Consider the following 19,221-nt stretch of genomic DNA (forward strand, 5'->3'; position numbering starts at 1 on the left):
ATCTCGAATATCTAAAGAATGAAGATAAAAGTATTTCTAAATAGGAAGATAAACAAGATTGAAGTATAAATGCTTTACAATGTATGTGATCTTACATCTTAGTACTAGACATGTATACAAGACAAAATCTTGCAAATGGCAGATGCTCTAAGGCTTTCCTGAGGTGACCAATTTTGCACATAAATATTGACAGTCACAGTGCTTCAAATGTGATTCTAAATGGGGCTTCACATGTAATGAGTAATACAATTAAGGATTCACAAGCAGGAAACCAAGTTAATTGATCATGTGCTGGTGTTGCTCCCTGTGGCAAAATCTGTCTGTCTCCTCCTGGTACTCTCTAACTCGTCATCCCTGACACTTCCAAATGAAGTTCTTTCTGATTTTAGTCTCTTACTCTTGCTCTTTGATGTATGTTCCTTCTCATCCATAATTGAAAATATCCTCTGAAGTCCTCTAGAACGTCTGCTGCCAGGTTCAGTTGCAACAGAATCGGTACGAGCACTGCATACCTGGTTCATGATCCGAAAAAAGTATATTAAGAGGGCAATGAAGCAAGCTATTCCACAGATAAGGAAAAGACCCCAAAAGCTTTTTAGTTGAAGCCGGTCTGATTCAATCTCAGCGTTGTCTAAACTGCAACTGCTTTTCACCAGCCACTTGTCATGGATCCGCTGGAGATCACCATTGTCAGCTAGTTGTAGAATTGCAGTAGACAAATCAACAACCAATGGAGAGTTCCGTGGAAATGCCTGGGAAGAGAAAAAGAAACGAAATATACTTTGAATGAAATTTCGCTAATTCCTTTGTACATGTAGACTAATCATTTCTTTAAATTTTCATAGATATTATGAGACTATAAGACTATTTCAGACATTTGCGGCAATTTCATCTTCATTGATAATGAAAACAAAATGAAGATGCATATTTACCTTCTTACAACATGAAAGGTAAGAATAACTCAAATTTTTGAAAGACAGCTATGGTGAAATCCAGAAAACAGATACTCACAAAGCCCCAGCCGCCTTTTGTGAACTCTTGACTTAAAACCTTGAATGTGCAATGGCTTGAGAGGAAAAGTTCTACATAAGGAAGTTCATCTACCACAGCAGCAACACCTCCCTTATCGGGACCACGTTTGAGTGCTGCAGCATATTCTTCAGGCGAACGAAGGGGAACAAGCCTAGACTTAGAGATATTGAGTTCCTCACTTAAATAATATTCAGCAAATGAACCCTCCTGGTACCCAATAGGGTCATCACCAGTTCTCAAGCTGTCAATTCCTTTAATAGGAGAAGAGAGCTGCTGCACTGTTAGGATTGAAGTCAAATTAGCAGTATAGCTTGAGTTGATTATCAAAACCACAAAGAGCCATATCATTAGCACCAGACGGCCCAGGGTGCTCACGGTGTTCTCTCCTGCAACAAGAATCCACAAGGAAAAAAAAAACTCAATTGACTTAATGCTGCTCCTCCATGCTCTGCCTTAATAATAAAAATTTTAGCAACAATCTTTCACTTACTATGGGCAAAAAACATGGTTGATAAGCTAAACCTGCAGGATTAACAAAGAAGATATGGTCAGATTCAGATAACCAGTAAAACTTGAAGTGCTACAAACTGTGACAAGATGATTAATATGTCCACTTCTTGCCAGAAAACAAGGGCAAACACAAAGAACAGATAATACTTAGGCTTTACCAGCACCAGCTATAAAAATGCAACTAAAACATGTAGCCAATTACTCAGGGATATTTGTGCACATTACTGCTCTCTCAAATTTTACAAATGTGGTAGATATGTTTGTAAAATAGCACAAACACATCAGGTACAGAAACACTCTTCATTTGAAAGCATTTAAATCAATCAATGGTAATTGTTTGGCCTCTAGCAGTTTGCTCATTGTTTCCCCAAAGAAGGTGCTAACAACCTCGATTGAAATTTCAGATCTACTAGCGAAACCATTTGGAGGGAATTTTCTCCAGTTAAATTTTCTATATTGATACAAACTAAGGGGCATGCTCCATAGGTGTCTACAGCAGAGATTTTCATATACTAAACAAATCTCACTGCATCTTATCTAGTGGAAACATATCGCAATGATCTCAACCTTAACCTGTAAGAACACAATCTCACTCTTCAGATAGCCATGATTCCATTATAAATGCCCAAGAGCTGCTTAATCCTCATGAAAATTCATTCTAAAGCATATTACATACACACAAGCCTAAAGAGAGGAAGAATGTTCAGGCAGTATCATAACAAGAAAATCAATTCAAGAACTCACCACAGAATGGTTACGACTTGTCTTTTAGGAGGTCCCCTGAATTCATCATTTATCCTATGCTCTAATATCCAGATGACAATTCCAATAACAAGGAAAGAAAAAGCAGTGACAGTCCACATTGATCCAGTAAAGGGTCGTAGAAAAGCCCAAGCTCCAGTGTTCAATTTCTTAAATGGGGCCACAACAACAAGTCCCGATGCAGCATACGGTTGTGTAAAATCCACTATCTTTGTTCGATTTGTAACAATAGCAATGTCACCAACAGCAGCATCCAAGACCTGTGTCAAGAAGATAAGACAATCAGCAAGCAGAAAACTAACATACTTTAAATAATTTGAACCAAAGATGTAACACTCACACCAGTGGTGATCAAATTCACTAGTTCTGTGTAGCTTGGATTTTTAGTACCATCTCCAAAGGCGATGAATTGATACGGGACAGCATACGGCAACAAATTTACAGCAGCTGTAAACACATCTATGCAAAAACCATGAAACATATCAGTTCCTTTCACTCTTGATACAAATTCCCAGTAACTGGCCCTATTAGGTACACCAATTTTCAATAGTTGCCCATTGTTTGGGAAAACCCATCCCCGGGGCTTTGTAAAGGTGTCTCCAGGCCAGATGACACTGCATAGTTGCTGGCTTGCACTTGAGCGATTGGGTGGCTTTGTATAGAGTGTCTCAGGAGGCACAGTTGACAAACCAGTATAGTTGGACCAGTAACCGACCCGTCGAGTTCCGGATCCAATCACATTAATAAGATCATATGCAGGATAAATAAGAGACTTGTCTGGACTAAACTTTAGAGGACCTGTCAACCCAACAGTATTACTCTGCAATATGTTCTTCAGCAAGTGTGGTCCGTCATCAAAAACGCTCATTGCATCAAGGTGGAGATTGCTAACTTCAGTAGAAAGCAATCTAGAATCAGTAGAGAATGAAATAATCCCACCCTGATTGAAAAATGTATCAAGAGCATGAGCTAACAGCCAAACAGAATCATAAGCATAAAGGCCATAAGAATTCATCCCCAAAGAACCACTGGTTAATTTCTTCCACCTAGAAAGAAAAGCTCTCTTTCTATCTGAATCTGGTGTGTGCTGACGCAGAACAAGCACTCCTTGCATTTTATCCATGGTGTCAGAGGAGAGAGGAGAATTAGAATCTAAAATATAAGCCAGCCAATCTGTAGCTATCCAAACATAACCATTGCCCATCATCCCAAGATAGCTTGCAACAGAGAAAACCCTGAGACCCATATCTCCACTTGCATGCAGAACAATAATACGGGATTCCATCAATGCAACCTTTACAAGCAGATTCATGATATCATTTTGATTCACTCTGGATCCTGGGGGAATTGCAGCCTTATATGAGACTTTACAGTGTCTCTGTGCAAGTTCATCATTCAATGCAGCTACTCCATTCCGTCCATAGTCATCATCAACAAATATGGCAATCACAGCTTTCCAGCCATAATGATCAACAATATCAGCTACTGCAGCCATCTGGTAAGAATCACTCTGTGTTGTCCTGACAAAGTAGGGGAACTGAAGGGAAGAGAGAGTGGGGTCAGTAGCCCCAAATGACAGTAAAGGAACTTGTAGTTCATTTGCGACATGAGATATAATATGGGCAACTGTAGAACATTGTGGGCCTATGATGGCAGCAACATCGGTCTCCATGAATTGCAATGCTGTAAGCAACATAACAATCAGTATATGTTATTATTATTATTTTGAAATCAGATTTCCTGCACACAACAATTGACCAAACAAATGAGCAAACAACTTCAACTAAATGAAGAAAATTGACAGTTGAGTACCTTCTGCCATGCCAAGAAACCCACTGCAATTGGAATTTTTCATTGTCATGTTAAGTTTTGTGCCAGGAAGAATGCTAGAATTAGAGTTGACATCTTTCACAGCTTCTTCAATGGCAATCTTGGCAACTTTACCAATGGTAGAGTTGAAAGTAAAAATAGCACCAATACTAACAACAGATGGTCTTGAGGTAACATTCTGACTATACGCACTTGAAATCACACCCAAATAGATAAACAATGACAGAAGAAACCCCAGAGTTCTCACTTCAAATCAAAGGTACTGATATCTTACTATGTCCGGTACGAATCCACTCACCACCTTCAGCAGAAATTTAGTGCATGGTAGACTCGTGCATGGGGCTGTAGAGATCGGATAAAACAAACAAATTTTAAACAGATTCAATAATAAATGCAATAGCCACTTCCCAAACAAATTATATTTTTTTAAAAAATTATTGAACTTTAGAGTGTCTGTATTTCATAAATTTTCTCGTCAACCAAGCAAAGGTGGATAAAATATAAACAAATGTAACCTGGTAGCATCAGAAAGACAAGTAACCGCTATCAGATTCTCAGCAGAACTCAATTTTTTTAATCTTACTGTTAAAAAAATTGAATTTAGTTTACAGAACTAGAAACATAGCGGCAGTTCATACATAAAGGATAATCTCCATAAAATTCGTGCGCTTTCTAATATAATAAAGACTAGCTTTACCTACAGACCAAGATGACAAAACTCACCTAATGAGAAACCAGCGAAGTACCATTCGCCAATGGCCAAACTTTGCTTCACAGGAAGGGCGATAAAATTATTGAATAGTTGATAAGTTTAGAAAAAATTGTTTTTTTCTATAAAAGCGATAGCAGCAGCGAGAGCCACAACCGCCCAGGTCTCATCAATGACAAAGCAAAAGAATATGTTTCACATGGCAGAATTGGTTACACTGTAACATTCCGGGACTGCTTGCTGGACTCACTTTAACAGTCCACTAATTCAGCTGAAGTGATCCCAATCACGGTTAATTGAATGGACTGCGCTTCACTTTCATAGGTAAATTATTGGGTGAATGACAAATCCCACCCAAGATTTGTCTTAAAAACCTTTTCCACATGGTATAAATAACACTTTCGTACCCAAAACTTAACACTGTTAAAAAAATTAACTGGCAAAAGGGCAAAAATGTCATTGGCGTACAAACATTTTACGATCTTTGTGATTATAAATTCACATAAAAATAATTTGACCTAGTTTTGATTTGCATCAAGTTCACACTCAGTTCTAACTAAAAATTAAAATTCTTAGATCAAATCTAAAGGCCAAAGGACTTATTCCCATTTGCAGTATGTTATTTTCTCAAGTTCCTTTCTTTTAATTTTGAAAATTTTATTTATCTATCTATGAGCAATTAAATCTGTTAGTTTTAATAATAGAATCGTTATTTTATATTTAATATTAAAAATAAACTAAAATTTTATTTTATTTTTCTCCTCTAAACTTTAAAAACTAACAATTCCTCTTCAACTTAAATTTTCAAAAACAACATTTTTCCCTTAGGGTTTCTAAACTTTCAGATTCAATTTTTTCTACGACGAAGAGACTTTTCCAACAATCTCAAGACAACATCTCTTCCTCTCTAACGTGTTCTCTTCCTAGTCGTTCTCCTTTTGATGCGATGTAGTGTCGTCTTCACCCAAAAATGAATATGAGGTCTTCATTGACGACGAAGACTCTTCATCAACAACAAAGACGACACTGCATAATGTCACACGTCAAAGAAGAAGATATATTACTTGGAAATTACTAGAGAAGTTTCTTCGTTATTAGAAAAATTGAATTTAAAAGTTTGAAAACCTTAAGAGGAAAATACTGTTTTTAAAAACTTGAGTTGAAAAAAAATTGTTAGTTTTTAGGATTTATAGAGAAAATAATATAACTAACAGACTCAGTTAATTTTAATCATATATAGACAGATAAATAAAATTTTCAAAATTAACAAAAAAAAAAACTTAATAAAACAACATACTTTGAGGTGGGGGAGGGGGGTGGAGAAATAAACCCTTTGGCCAAATCTAAAATCAAACTCCAACGATCATAATCTTGAATTTAAAATATAAATTCAAAATGAAAATTTTACAAGGGAGATATCAACTCAAACCTCAATCATTAAAAACCCATATCAATAAAGAAACACAAAGCCTTGCGGAAATCCACTCGATTTCACACCCGTAGATCCCACGACAATCTGCCACAAGCCTCAGACCTCAACTTCTGGCTCCGCTAGGCTGATGCTGAGAGCTAAAAATGGTTTTCTTTCAGTTCCTTCTCTATCCCATTTGTCTCATGCTCCTTGTGCCTTTTTTATTACCACCATTTTTTTATGGTAATTGCAGATGGAAGTTGTGAGGCTCTGTAGCAAACGTAACTCATGCATACTGTAGGATATGTAGCAAGACTAGAAATTGTGAGGGTCCTAAATTGTTTAAGTAGCAGAGATAATCCTACCCACCAACTCAAATGAAATTATACGGATTCCCCGTCTCGCCTACCATGCGTATATGTCAAATTCGTCGCAAAATTCTTTACCAAAAATAAATAATAATCAAACCTACAAAACACACTAAAAATGCATTTTCAATAATTAACAAATAAAATAATTACCCAAATTCATCAGGAATGACATGAGAAATCCTCATTTTTCTTCTAGCGCCTTTATAAAACTCCTCTAAACTACACAACAATTTACTCTCAATTGCCGCGACTTTTACATTCCCTGGAGTCTTCCTAACCTCCGTATAAGAGCTGCCATTTCTAAAAGGCCCGCTTCTTTTGTTGCTTGTTTCGTCCAAAAACTTGTCACTCTCATATGGCGGAATACCAAATTCAGTTGCCATCAGCCCTTCCTCTCCGTATAGATCAGACATTGTCAAATCTAGATCTAATTGACCAGACCTATGATAACTTGAAATTGGGGCTAAGCAAAAACGAACAAAAAACAGAGAAGAAGGAGAAAGAAAATGAAAATGGAAAAAGAGACAGATAGGAGAAGAGGAGGGTAGTATGGTAATTTTATTTTTTTGGGGTTACAATAAAATTTTCTACTTAACGGTGTTATGTTTTGGGTGGGAAAGTGTTATTTATGCTATCTAAAGGTAGAAAGTGTGTTTGAGACAAACCTTGGGTGGGGAAATGGAATTCACTCTAAATTTTAATTATTATTCTTTGTAGGAGTTTCAGTAGGGCTGGACCAAACCGACTTCACTTATGTAGGCAATTGATTATTCTTTGTAGTTTAGGTGGGTTAGAATGGAGTCTATCTTACTCTCTTCTGAAATTAGTTTGGTTTACTTTAATTAAAATTTGATTAGTTTGAATATAAATTAAAATAATTTATTTATTTTTTAAATTAAATCAAACTTCGATTATAAAAAGTTTGATTTAATTTAACTTATGAGTTAGATAATAAATTGATTCAGTTTAATATTAATTTATGATTCGATTCAAATATTATCAAAAATTGATAAACCGACACTATTTTATTTATTATTGAGTAAAATAAAATCATTTTATTAATAGATCATAAACTTAAATTACAAATTCAAACCATAAACCCAATTAAGTAAACTTAAACTAAACTCGATTCGGTTAATATCCAACCACAATTCTTTGTATTTAATTGAATCGCAGTATGATATTGATGCTACATAATGATCCAGAGAGCTGTTCAAGAGAACTCGTCAGGGAGGCATTCAATGGCAACACTAGCGATAACTGAACAGTCATCGCGGTTCGCTTCTCCCCTGACCCTCGGATAGAAATACCATCAGGCGAGTTCCAAGGAGCATATCAACAGAGGGGCTGAATTCACTCAAGGGAGTGTTGGACGACAACTGATAATTTGTCATGGTTCCATCATCCATGGCTGCAACCGCCCCCTCTGCCATGGCTGACCTTAAGGCTCATTCGAGGAAATAATTGTCGTGTAATTGTCATTCTCTGTTTTCCAATTCCTGCACATCTTAGATCAAGTATGTTGTATGAATCTATTAAACTATCAAGTAGTTTGCGTTGATACCTCTCATTCTCATTCTCTGCATTGTAAATAATATGAGAACCAAGTTATACTCTGCTACCATCGATTGATTCAAATAATTGTCGAATTTGATCATCCCTCCACAATTTTAATTTATTTTATTTAGGTCTTATGCTTATGATGAATATTATTATATCAGCAGTTATACATTAGGGTTAAGGGGAAGGTATTAGCTTCCTGTCCATCAAATAATTTTTATTATACATAAGGTTGGATCCGAATTAAAGCTTGAATAAAGGCCACCAAGAGTTCATCTAGAATCAAGAACTGCCAGGCGAACAATGATACCAAAGAAGAAGAAGAAGAAGAAGAAGAAGAGTTTTGATGAACATTGGTGAGACCTCAAACTTGAGCCAAGTTGTTAAGCTGAATTTTCAACTCAAGTTTAGTTTGTTTAAACTAAATATAGATTCGAGCGTAAGTCAGTTAAGTTTGAATCAACCAACCCTAACCATAACTGCTTACATTGAATAGAATCATGCCATGAAACACATGCAATTAAGAAGCTCCTAGAAGATATATTTGCTGCAATTTAAGAACCAATTGAGCGCTTAGGCCCAGAGATTACCTCACCCTCACCGAGCGTTAATTGCTAGTCCCGCATGCCCTGAATAAAGGCTTATTATTTTAAAGAGGTTAAAAATTAGGTGTAATATTATGAATATCTACTTGAAATATATAAATAAGTATTCATTTATATGTATCATCATATGACTGAATGTTATTTTATTCTTAATTTAAAATTATTCAATCATATGATGAAACATAAGTATATATCATTTATATACTCAAAGTGAGTATGCATAGTTTTATTAAAAAAAATAAAGAATCATGAAAAAGCAACAGAGTGAAAGAAAAGAAGAAAATAATGTTGGTATGCATTATAAGATTAAACTTGGTATGTCTAATGGATGATTGAACTTTGAAGCCCGTAAGACAATTAGAAGCAAAATTTGATCAGTCTTGCAGAAGATGCGATTCTCATTATAGGATTACCTAACCACTTTTGGAAGGATGCCCAACTCACATATATTTCAAAGATAATTGGTTTGCTTACTCTCATTTTATGTCGAGCTCAATCTGCAAATAATTTTCGGTGACTCAGAGTTCGCCATCAGATTCATTCATATTGTCATCCACCGACTGCTTTCCACTGTATACAAATGGGGTAAAAAGAAAAAAGTGATGTAAAAATGTTACTTTGGATTCAATCTGAGTTACATCAAACTCAACTATTAAGATCGACTTAAACTTAACTTCTTGTATAAAAACGAACTCAAACCTTACCTCAAACTCGACTTTTTCAATCTCAACTCAAAATCAAGCTCAAACAACTCAAATTAAATCCAACCCTAGTAATAATCTCCATTTCACATGTTGCCTACCAACTAATCTAGCTATTCAATACAACCTCAATAATGAACCCAAACCAAAGTCAAGGATGAAACTAAAACATGCACCGAAAAAGTCCATCGAAAACATTATCTTAAAAGCCTAGGGCAGCATATGGTCCCATGAGTGATGTGGCTAAAGATACATCTCAAATTAGCCGATGGAAATTAAACTTGAAAGCTAATATAATTTCTTGGCATTATAGGCAATTTTAGTTACTGTTTAAAGTATCATAAAATGCATGGCAAGCGATAAGCAGCATGCAAAATCATGGTTGACAAAAGGACTATTTTATCATTGATAAAAGAAGGAAATTACATAATCTATATTCAATATACCTTGACACGTGACAGTGCTTGCTTAAATCTTGGCAGAGAACCTTGCTTACATCTCCTGCTTGAATAGACCCTTTCTTTATCAATTCAGCCAGCTGCAAGAGTGATCAATATTACTGAAATGATGTTTCAAATGTTTGCTTTGTTAAACACATGATCATCAGTAAAGCTAGAAGTGGTTAAGCAGGAAAATAGAATTCACCTCATCTTCAGTTTCCTCAAGTAACCTGTTTCGACAAAAGAAAATTGATTAAACTTGGTAAATTATATATGCATATCAAATGGCATACAAAATCTACTATCACCATACATTAAGTTCAGAAGTATGCCTACTCAGAAATATCATAAAAAGGTGGTCGAAAGTTTTAGTCATCTTACCTTCCACAATAAGTGGAGATATCTTTCGCATATGTCTTAGCTTCTTGTTTACCTAATAACAAGTTAAAACAAAGTATTCACAAATTTTAGAAGTTCACCAAAACCTCAGATATAAGTACTTTTATGAAAAAAAACTCCTGGATGTAGGACCAATCATCAAGATAAAGCATAAAAAATCAAGAACTTGTTAAGGATTTATTTCCCAAACCATAAAACCAATTACATTATATAAAAATACTGAGCTATCCCAGTTCAAATATTTATGCTACTGTCCCAAATTAGATGAAGGATAAATAGCATTTTATAATGAGACAGTGGTTCAAGTTCTGTCAAGTGCATGACATTCACTTAACTCAGAAAGGCTGATGGTATTTCAGAAATGTTAATAAATTATCCTGTAGCAAAACGCACATAAAATAATTCACTGCAGTCCAACCCAATGAACAAGCTTGTTCTCAAGGATTATTAACTTCTAACAAAATATAACATTTGGATTATTCTTATAAGAAAAGGATATAAGGTAACATTCAACTAGATGTAAATTCTACAATAAAGTTTTTTCCTGTCTGCAGGATAATTCTTTCTAGTCAATAAAAGCCTTGAACGAACTCTAATCATTAAGGTAAAACTAGATCTTTTAGTAGCAACTTCAGATAGTATTCACGAAACTACTCATGGACAGATGTCCAGAGGATAACTTGAAGTCCAGAGGAGCCAGAATCAAACAAATTCATGTTCTTTTTTACCCTTTTCATTTGAAAAGGACCATACCTTCAGTTAAAATTACTTTGATCAAATAAAGAGGGTATATAAGTGAGTTTAAAAACTATTAGAGAAGTAATAATTAAGAATCATCAAAATTAACTTAACCAATGGAAATATCAAACTCGATGAAAGATAAAATATCATGAACACCCAGCAAACATCGATTCCTAGCATGTTAACAAGAAAAAATAATGAAATCATCACATCATAGCTTTGATAAACAAATAATGCATACTAATTGTAAGGTTATCCCAGTGATCCACTCTGACCCACTCCCGTCTAGTTAAATCTACCTGCAGGATGAAAACACACTTATGAATTGAATGGCACCAACATATTCAGTAATGATGCAGGAATTTTAAATGCAGGCATTGTGCTAGCACTGTTGTAATCTAAGCTCCTGATATTTAACAAAAATACATGCATCCATGGTTTTAAAGTCAGTCATAAATCTAAACTGAAATTTAAAAATCATCAGAAACCTCCTTGAAAAGGAAGGTTACATACTAAAAACGAAATTCATGGATTCTTATTGCATTTAACTGAATCTTTTGAGGGTTCAATGATATTTTTTTAAAATTTTCTTTCCCTCCAAGCTGATACGCAGTTGACTACAGTTTTAGTGAATCATTGGTGAAAATATTTTAACATTGCTTATTTATTTTCTGCTGGCATTCATTCATATGAACTTCTAAACATGTTTCCCTTCCAAGACTCCAACATAAAAAAGCATGGAAAACCATGCAATGCAGAATCCAATTTGGCATAAAATAAACTACCTTCTCAAGAGTATAATCTAGCATCTTATCACATAGCCCTTCCAAGAGATCAACAACTCTAAGCTCACTGACTCTGAAAAAATAATTGCCAAATTACATAGTAATCAGCCACATCCAAATTTTAAATAAAACAGCTAGGGGTGGATCCGAGCCAGCAGCTCAGATCGGTCAGCTCGAACTAGTCGATTTTGATTTGAGCTCCAGCTCTGTAGCTTTGCTAGAGTTTGACTCGTTTGTTCATCAAGTTATACTGTTAATCCCGCTGACCATGTTGTTCACTCCAACAGCGAAAGACATTACACCAGCTTAAACAAGGATCAAGCTGGGCATTATGACTTCAATTCAAGCTCGAGCTGGGCATTATAACTTTGATCCAAGCTTGAGCCGGCCAGAGGCTTGACTCGGTGGAATCCACCCATGATAAACAGTGACACAATTCGTGGAAAATGAAAGCTTGAGTCAACTTTACCTGTAATCAATTACCTTTCCTACGCGCTGACCTTTTGAATCCAAACGATGTCGCATATCCAAATGATTCCTCGGTTTTTCCTAATTGAGATCAAACACTTTAAACAAAAATCAAATGAAACTCAACCATTTGAGATGAAAATCATTAAGTTCTTACCTTCAAAAGACCTAGCTCTAACTCCTCCTGCAAAGCATTTTCCACTCAATAAGATCAGATCCTAGATTTACACATCATTACAGTAAACGTCATCCTTTCCATGCGAAGATGAATAGAGACTTACCGCGACGGCGTTACAAGCTCCACATTTGTCATCGATTGACGCGGCAATAGAGAAAATAAAAAACATCAAAATTAGACACACCATTGACCTCCTTGCCATCTTCTTCTTCGCTTCTTCGTCTCGATCGTCTTGTCCGACCTGCGTCTTTACACAGTTGGAAGTTAAAGACCTCTGTTTCGAAACTGGGATGCCTCAAGTCAAGCCTATTAAACCTTGACCTGCCCCAATCTAATTGGGCTCATTCGGATCGCCTGGCCCATCCATGAACAACCTTAATTAACACAAAAATTTTAAAAAAATACAAATTTATTCAATAATATAGAATTGTGGGATTAAATTACAATTAAAGGTGGATTCAATCCAAGTTAAGGTCAAAAAGAATCAATTCGATATTGGTTCAAATTTATAAGGATTAATTCAAGCTCTATTCGATTGGAAAAATCTAGACTCAAACTTGGTTTATAAGTGACTTGTCTTTAGACACAATCTGAACTATGTTCAAAATTCGAATATATTAAATCGATTCATTTATGAAAACGAACCTAACTTATTAGTTTAAACGCTATTTAATCAAACTCAAACTTAACTTATTTGATTCAAACTATGAATTATGTTTGAGTTAATCAATCATAAAGATAAATTTGAACAGTACAAACTTAAACAAAGATCAATAAAAATTTTATTTAAATCTAAAACGATTAACTCAAAATAATCTCAACTCATTCAAATAAAAAAAGTAACAAACAAATCAATTTTCTGTTATGGCAACATAGATGCAACAAAAAGATACAAACTGAATTGAATACCAATCTAAGATCAAGCATTTCTAATGGAATCCACCTAAAAATTACATGACATCCAACCCTAATTGCAATCATCCCTAAGAGAAAATTCAGGTAGGAATAAATTATGTCTTCTATTTTTGTTACTTCTGAAATGATGTGATGTGATCGTGTCTAATATACGAGGACCACAAATATTATATATTTCTTTGTGGCCCAAACCATTAATTATTCCAAGTCATAATGAAGCAAATATGGTGGCCGTTTCTTGTGCCTAACATTGTGAAATCCATGACGTGCCTTCCTCCAGCATTGATGGCTCCACCATCTAACTACCCATGAAATTCACCGCCTGCCATCGTTGTAATAATAAACGGACCGTACCAATCTAGTGGGCTGGCACGACCGTCTTCATGGTCTCTGTCTCGGAAAAGGACAAATATAACATGTGCCTGTCTCACGAGCAGGTGTGTATAAACCAATCCGGTACGATTAACAACAATTTTAAAAATCATAAAAAAAAAAAAATCTATACCACCCCATCAAAAACCTGAAAACTCATATTTATGGGGTTTTTTTTTTTTATCTCACTTAAATTAAACTGTTTTTATAGATTGAACTATTCGTACTAATAGAAAAACTTGGATTTAGAGGTTAATCTCATAATTACTATAATAAATAGTTAAGAGGATAATCTTTGCATAACACAAACGAATCTTAAATTCAAACTCTTTCTTTTAGTTATTTTATATTTTTCATCATCCAAATTACTTTTAAGGGGCATTTGGTTTTGACGATAAAAAAATTATTTTGATAATTTATTTTTATTACTTATATTATTTTATTTGGTTTATAAGTAATAAAAGATTATGATAATTTTCTATTATCAATGGTGATGTGACATGTAATATAATCTTATGTAATCTTGATTTTATTATAATTATATCCTTATTTATTAATTTTTTTAAAGTAAAAATAATTTTATTTTCAATTAATATAATAAAAAATATTAAAAATATTTTAGAATAACTATATCCAAAGGAATTTAAGTAAAATAATATACAATTATTCTTTTATTACCTCTAACCAAACACAATAATTATTTATATATATATTTATTTTTATTAAATTTTATTAAATATAATAATAATTTATACCCAGTAATCATCAAAGTAATTTATTTTTAAAATATTTTTTTAATTTTGATAATAAAACATTCTTTAAACTAAACATCTCTTTAAAGGTTTTATATTTTATGGGTTGATACGACCTGTTAAAACTCACATTTTGTCGATCATGATCCAATATGACCCATGACATGGTGGGTTAGGTCATTTTTAACCTAGTACAACTCACTTTTAACTTTATGGGACGTTTGGTTTCGGTAATGTTTTATTACCAAAATAAAAATATTACTTTGAAGATAGATTACTTAGAAGATTACTGGGTATAAATGATTACTATGTTTAATAAAATTTGGTAGATATAAATAATTATTGTATTTGATTAAAGGTAATAAAAAATTACTAGTAAATTATTTTACTTAAATGCCCTTGAATATAATTATTTTTAAATATTTTTTATATTATTTGTCATATTAATTAAAAATAAATTTATTTTTGTCTCAAAAAATTAATAAATAATAATAAAATTATAATGAAATTAAGATTACCTTGGTAATCTTTAAATACCTAAGGTGAAGATGGTAATCAAATTACTATATATATTACCTACTATGTCAACATTGATAATAGAATATTATTGTAATATTTTATTACTGACAAACCAGATAAGGGAATCAAAGATAGATTACCAAGGTAATCTTCAAAAACTAGAACCAAACAGTCCCTTAGAGTAATATCATAAGACCATAAGTTTCATTTATTGCATATTATAAAAGCCAAAAGACATATTTCCACCTAAGGTTGATGCAAACCGAATCTTTCATCATATTAATTATTAAAAATTCAAACTCATGAACTATTAAAATTAACATAAATAATTAATTTTAAAGGTAAAATCATTATTAAGTTAATAATATATTAAAAGTAATAAAACATTATATGTTTCCCCCCAAAGTTTAAAAAACTAACAATTTTCTCATGGATTAAACTTGAATATCTCACATTTCCCCTCTTAAAGTTTCTCCCTCTCTTTTTTTGGCACATCTCGGATATGTTCTCCTTATAGTGACTCGTCTTCATCGAGGGATGAAGATAAATCATTTTTGTCCTTAAACGAAGATAAGTCATTGTGGGGGGAACACATTGAAGATGCATCATAAAAAATAACGAAGAAACTCTAAGGGGGAAATATTAGATTTTAAATTTTAATCCTATAAAAAATTTGCTAGTTTTTAAAATTTATAAAAAAAAAAAAGATAATACTTTATTATTTTTAATATATTAATAATTAAATAATAATTTAATTAATTATTTTTATTAATTTTAATTATTCATAGATAAGAGTTTAAATTTTTAAAAATTAACAGTTTAAAAGATTGAGTTTGTACCGAACTTTGGTAAGACAATCATTTAGTCTATCATAAATAAGGAACTTGGACACAATATAGCCCGGACGGGCTTTTAACCGGGTGCCCGATAATTTAAACAGTGCAATGCCTGCCGCTCTCTGCGCCGTGCATTCCGGTTTGTCGCTAACAGTCTAACACAATCAGTTCAATTGACACGTGGTTGTACGTGTGAGAATTGAAACAACTTTTTTTTAAAATTTAAATAATAAGAAAACGCTACTGTTACCTATCAAATCTCACAGTCATGGATGGCCGCGGCACATCATATCATCGAGAATAGAGCCTACGTTTTTTCAAATATGACGGTGACGCTTCCTTGAGACACGGCTTTCATGATCAGATCGACGGCTGTGATGCGAATCACAGGACAATAGTTTATCAGCATGCTCTCATTATATAAAAAAAAAAAAATTAAAAGAGAAAATAACGTTAAAGTTGCAGAGCAGAGCGGAGATGGAGGAGAATGCCAAATGGGAAAGCTAAGCGAAGAGCTGATAAGTCGCTTTTTTATTCAGTGTTGAGTGGCTTTACCGATTCCAACCGAACTCAAAACACTATTTGTTGAATTTTTATGATTTTTGTTCAATCTACTTATTACCCATTTGCTTTTCACATTTATGTGAGTAACCAGTTTTTTTTTCCATTTCATGAATGAATTACAGCCTTTTTATGTCAAATTATTTGTTTTATGGTAGATTCGTTGGTTTATTTGATCCATAGCTGGTATTGAGTGTTATGAATCGTGTAATGTGTGCTTGGTTTTTCGTTTGTTGTTAAAAATCACATTTGTAATGCTGTGGATCTGATAAATTGGGTTCTTTAGTGTGATTATACATTTGTTTGCTGGTAATTTGATGGGACTCATGGTTTTTAGAAAGCAAATGTTTACTTTCTGTTTGTTTGTCTTAGTTGGAATATTTCACGGTGACTTATACGTGACAGTTTATTATGAATGGCTTCAGGATTTGGGATTAATTTTAAGTGTTGCTTTGATGTAGATGAATTATAGAAGTCAAGCTTTCTGGGATAACGGTTTTCAAGAATGCAGTGTGAAATATGGTTTAATTTGGTAATAGAGTAAATAATGTTTTCCCAGAGACTGATAGGGGAGGATTCTCCTCGTCGGGATCTCGAAGCGATGAGTGTGTCTAAACGGCTTGTTAGAAGTGTTAGTCAAAAGTTGAGAAAGAAGAATATGAGAAATGAAGGGGATGATGAGGATAGTGTGAAGGGGCTTTCTTTGAAATGTCTTAATTTGTATGGTAGAGTTGGGGGTTGCAAAGTAGGTGCCGACACTGGAGAGGAATATAGTGACCCAAGTTGTAGAAGGAGATCAAGCGCTAGTGAAGAAGGAAAGGGATATAAACCAGTTTGTGGTACTGATGAAACAGGTGTGGATTGCTTCTCATATGGGATGAAGGAGAAGTTTTGGAAGAAAAGTAGCAGAAAAGATTTTGAACTTGAAGAATCTGTACAGAACAGCAGGATGCACATCTTTCTTCCAGATGATATTCTGGAAATGTGCTTGGTGAGGCTCCCATTGACAAGTCTCATGAATGCCCGCCTTGTGTGCAAGAAATGGAGATACTTGACCACTACTCCTCGGTTCCTGCAGATGAGAAGGGAAGGCTTACATCAAAATCCTTGGTTGTTTCTGTTTGGTGCTGTTAAAGATGGCTATTGCTCTGGAGAGATACATGCGCTGGATGTGTCTCAAGACCAGTGGCATAGGATTGATGCCACTGTTCTTAAAGGAAGGTTCATGTTCTCTGTTGCCAGCATCCTGGATGATATTTACATTGTTGGAGGTTGTTCAAGTTTAAGCAACTTTGGAAGGGTGGACAGGAGCACATTCAAGACACACAAAGGTGTGTTGGTATTTAATCCTCTCACTAAATCTTGGTGCAAAATTGCGTCCATGAAGTACGCAAGATCAATGCCTGTTTTAGGAGTATCTGAGGTGAGTTTGGAATTCTCAATTATTCAAAGTCATCACAATCGACAAGATAGGCATTTCCCCAGGACACGAATTGGTGGGGTGTCAGATGTTTATGAGGATCCTCATAGGCTTTCACTAAGGCGCCAATGCAGAAATGCTTTTGATGAAAATGAAGGCTTGTTGTTTTCAGCCAACAGGAAGTCATACAGGTTTAGTAGACAAAAAAGTGATCAGTCACTCACAAAATGTGGCAAAAGGTTTGTGTTGATTGCTGTGGGAGGTCTTGGATCTTGGGATGAACCCTTAGATTCAGGAGAAATTTATGATTCTGCAATTAATAAATGGACAGAAATCCAGAGATTGCCGATAGATTTTGGGATAGTGTGTTCTGGTGTTGTTTGTAACGGTGTCCTTTATGTTTATTCTGAAAGTGACAGGCTTGCGGGCTATGACATAGAAAGAGGCTTCTGGATTGGAATCCAAACCTCTCCATTCCCACCCCGTGTTCACGAGTACTACCCAAAACTTGTATCTTGTGGTGGCCGGCTGTTCATGCTCTGTGTCTCCTGGTGTGAAGGTAATGGTCAAATAGGCCGCAGAAACAAGGCAGTGAGAAAATTATGGGAGCTAGATCTCTTTTATCTTACCTGGACTGAGACCTCTGTACATCCAGATGCCCCTATGGACTGGAATGCTGCATTTGTTGCAGACAGAAACCAAATATTCGGAGTTGAAATGTTCAAAATATTTGGTCAGGTGCTCAACTTCGTAACTGTATGTAATGCATCTGACAAAGGGATGAACTGGAGTCACGTATCAAGGAATCACATGGCTCATGAACTGGATGCTTCTTCATGCATGACTAAATCATTGGCGGTGTTGCATCTGTAAAGTTGTTGGCCTGCACCCTGATTTATGGCGAAAATTCATCTACGCCCATTAGGAGCTTCCTGTCTTAAAATGGAACCTACAAATTTCATGTCGAATTATTTGGGTATGAGTCATAGATTAATTTGTACCACATCAACAACCCCTTGCATCTGTGCAGAATTCTGGCTTCATATGAGAGGTAGGTATGGTTTTTGCAAAAATGGATATTCATTTTAATTCAATTTCTACTGTTTATAATTTGATCCTGTATTTCAAACTTTGTTTTGTATTCACTAGATTTAAAAAATATTTATTTTATGTTGCATCCATAATAAATATCTGTTTTTGTGGCTCTTATATAAGCTTCAATAACCTTTTACAAATGGATGTTAGAAACTTGAAAGGTGTCTCACTTGGATGCATGTGTTTGTTATCCAAGGTTAATTTGGAGATCTGGGTTAAGAGAACCCCATTTTCCTAGTGGTAAATAAG

The 19,221-nt window shown here is 34.5% G+C and overlaps 3 protein-coding genes across 8 annotated transcripts; 1 reads left to right on the forward strand and 2 right to left on the reverse strand.

Annotated features, from left to right (window-relative positions):
- Positions 1-31: 31 nt before the first annotated feature.
- LOC123202721 (glutamate receptor 3.3-like) lies at positions 32-7,151 on the reverse strand. Of its 3 annotated transcripts, none has more exons than XM_044618787.1 (7): positions 6,776-7,151; positions 4,117-4,476; positions 2,645-3,987; positions 2,287-2,564; positions 1,523-1,554; positions 1,012-1,418; positions 32-752 (listed from the first exon to the last, which is right to left on the reverse strand). In XM_044618787.1, the coding sequence occupies exons 2-7, from the start codon at positions 4,163-4,165 to the stop codon at positions 285-287; spliced, it is 2,577 nt and encodes an 858-aa protein (XP_044474722.1). In that variant the 5' UTR covers positions 4,166-4,476; positions 6,776-7,151; the 3' UTR covers positions 32-284. The 3 variants fall into 3 exon arrangements, with proteins under 3 accessions (XP_044474722.1, XP_044474721.1, XP_044474723.1); XM_044618786.1 differs by lacking the exon at positions 6,776-7,151 and adding an exon at positions 4,858-5,127; XM_044618788.1 differs by lacking the exon at positions 6,776-7,151 and adding an exon at positions 4,858-5,128 and having other exon boundaries at positions 662-752; positions 933-1,418.
- Positions 7,152-7,734: 583 nt separating this feature from the next.
- LOC123202722 (protein canopy-1) lies at positions 7,735-12,793 on the reverse strand. 3 transcript variants are annotated; one of them, XM_044618791.1, is made up of 10 exons: positions 12,606-12,793; positions 12,482-12,508; positions 12,326-12,405; positions 11,857-11,929; positions 11,313-11,370; positions 10,313-10,364; positions 10,137-10,161; positions 9,938-10,029; positions 9,265-9,360; positions 7,735-8,132 (listed from the first exon to the last, which is right to left on the reverse strand). In XM_044618791.1, exons 1-9 carry the CDS (start codon positions 12,702-12,704, stop codon positions 9,309-9,311), a joined length of 558 nt encoding a protein of 185 aa, XP_044474726.1. In that variant the 5' UTR covers positions 12,705-12,793; the 3' UTR covers positions 7,735-8,132; positions 9,265-9,308. The 3 variants fall into 3 exon arrangements, with proteins under 3 accessions (XP_044474726.1, XP_044474727.1, XP_044474725.1); XM_044618792.1 differs by having other exon boundaries at positions 7,735-8,205; XM_044618790.1 differs by lacking the exon at positions 7,735-8,132 and having other exon boundaries at positions 9,056-9,360.
- A 3,348-nt stretch (positions 12,794-16,141) lies between these two features.
- LOC123203697 (F-box/kelch-repeat protein At5g42350-like) lies at positions 16,142-19,086 on the forward strand. 2 transcript variants are annotated; one of them, XM_044620144.1, is made up of 2 exons: positions 16,142-16,539; positions 16,919-19,086. In XM_044620144.1, exon 2 carries the CDS (start codon positions 17,005-17,007, stop codon positions 18,748-18,750), a length of 1,746 nt encoding a protein of 581 aa, XP_044476079.1. In that variant the 5' UTR covers positions 16,142-16,539; positions 16,919-17,004; the 3' UTR covers positions 18,751-19,086. The 2 variants fall into 2 exon arrangements, with proteins under 2 accessions (XP_044476079.1, XP_044476080.1); XM_044620145.1 differs by having other exon boundaries at positions 16,142-16,436.
- The last annotated feature ends 135 nt before the right edge of the window (positions 19,087-19,221 follow it).

This window comes from Mangifera indica, chromosome 19 (assembly GCF_011075055.1).
Source record: "Mangifera indica cultivar Alphonso chromosome 19, CATAS_Mindica_2.1, whole genome shotgun sequence".
Taxonomy (NCBI): Eukaryota; Viridiplantae; Streptophyta; class Magnoliopsida; order Sapindales; family Anacardiaceae; genus Mangifera; species Mangifera indica.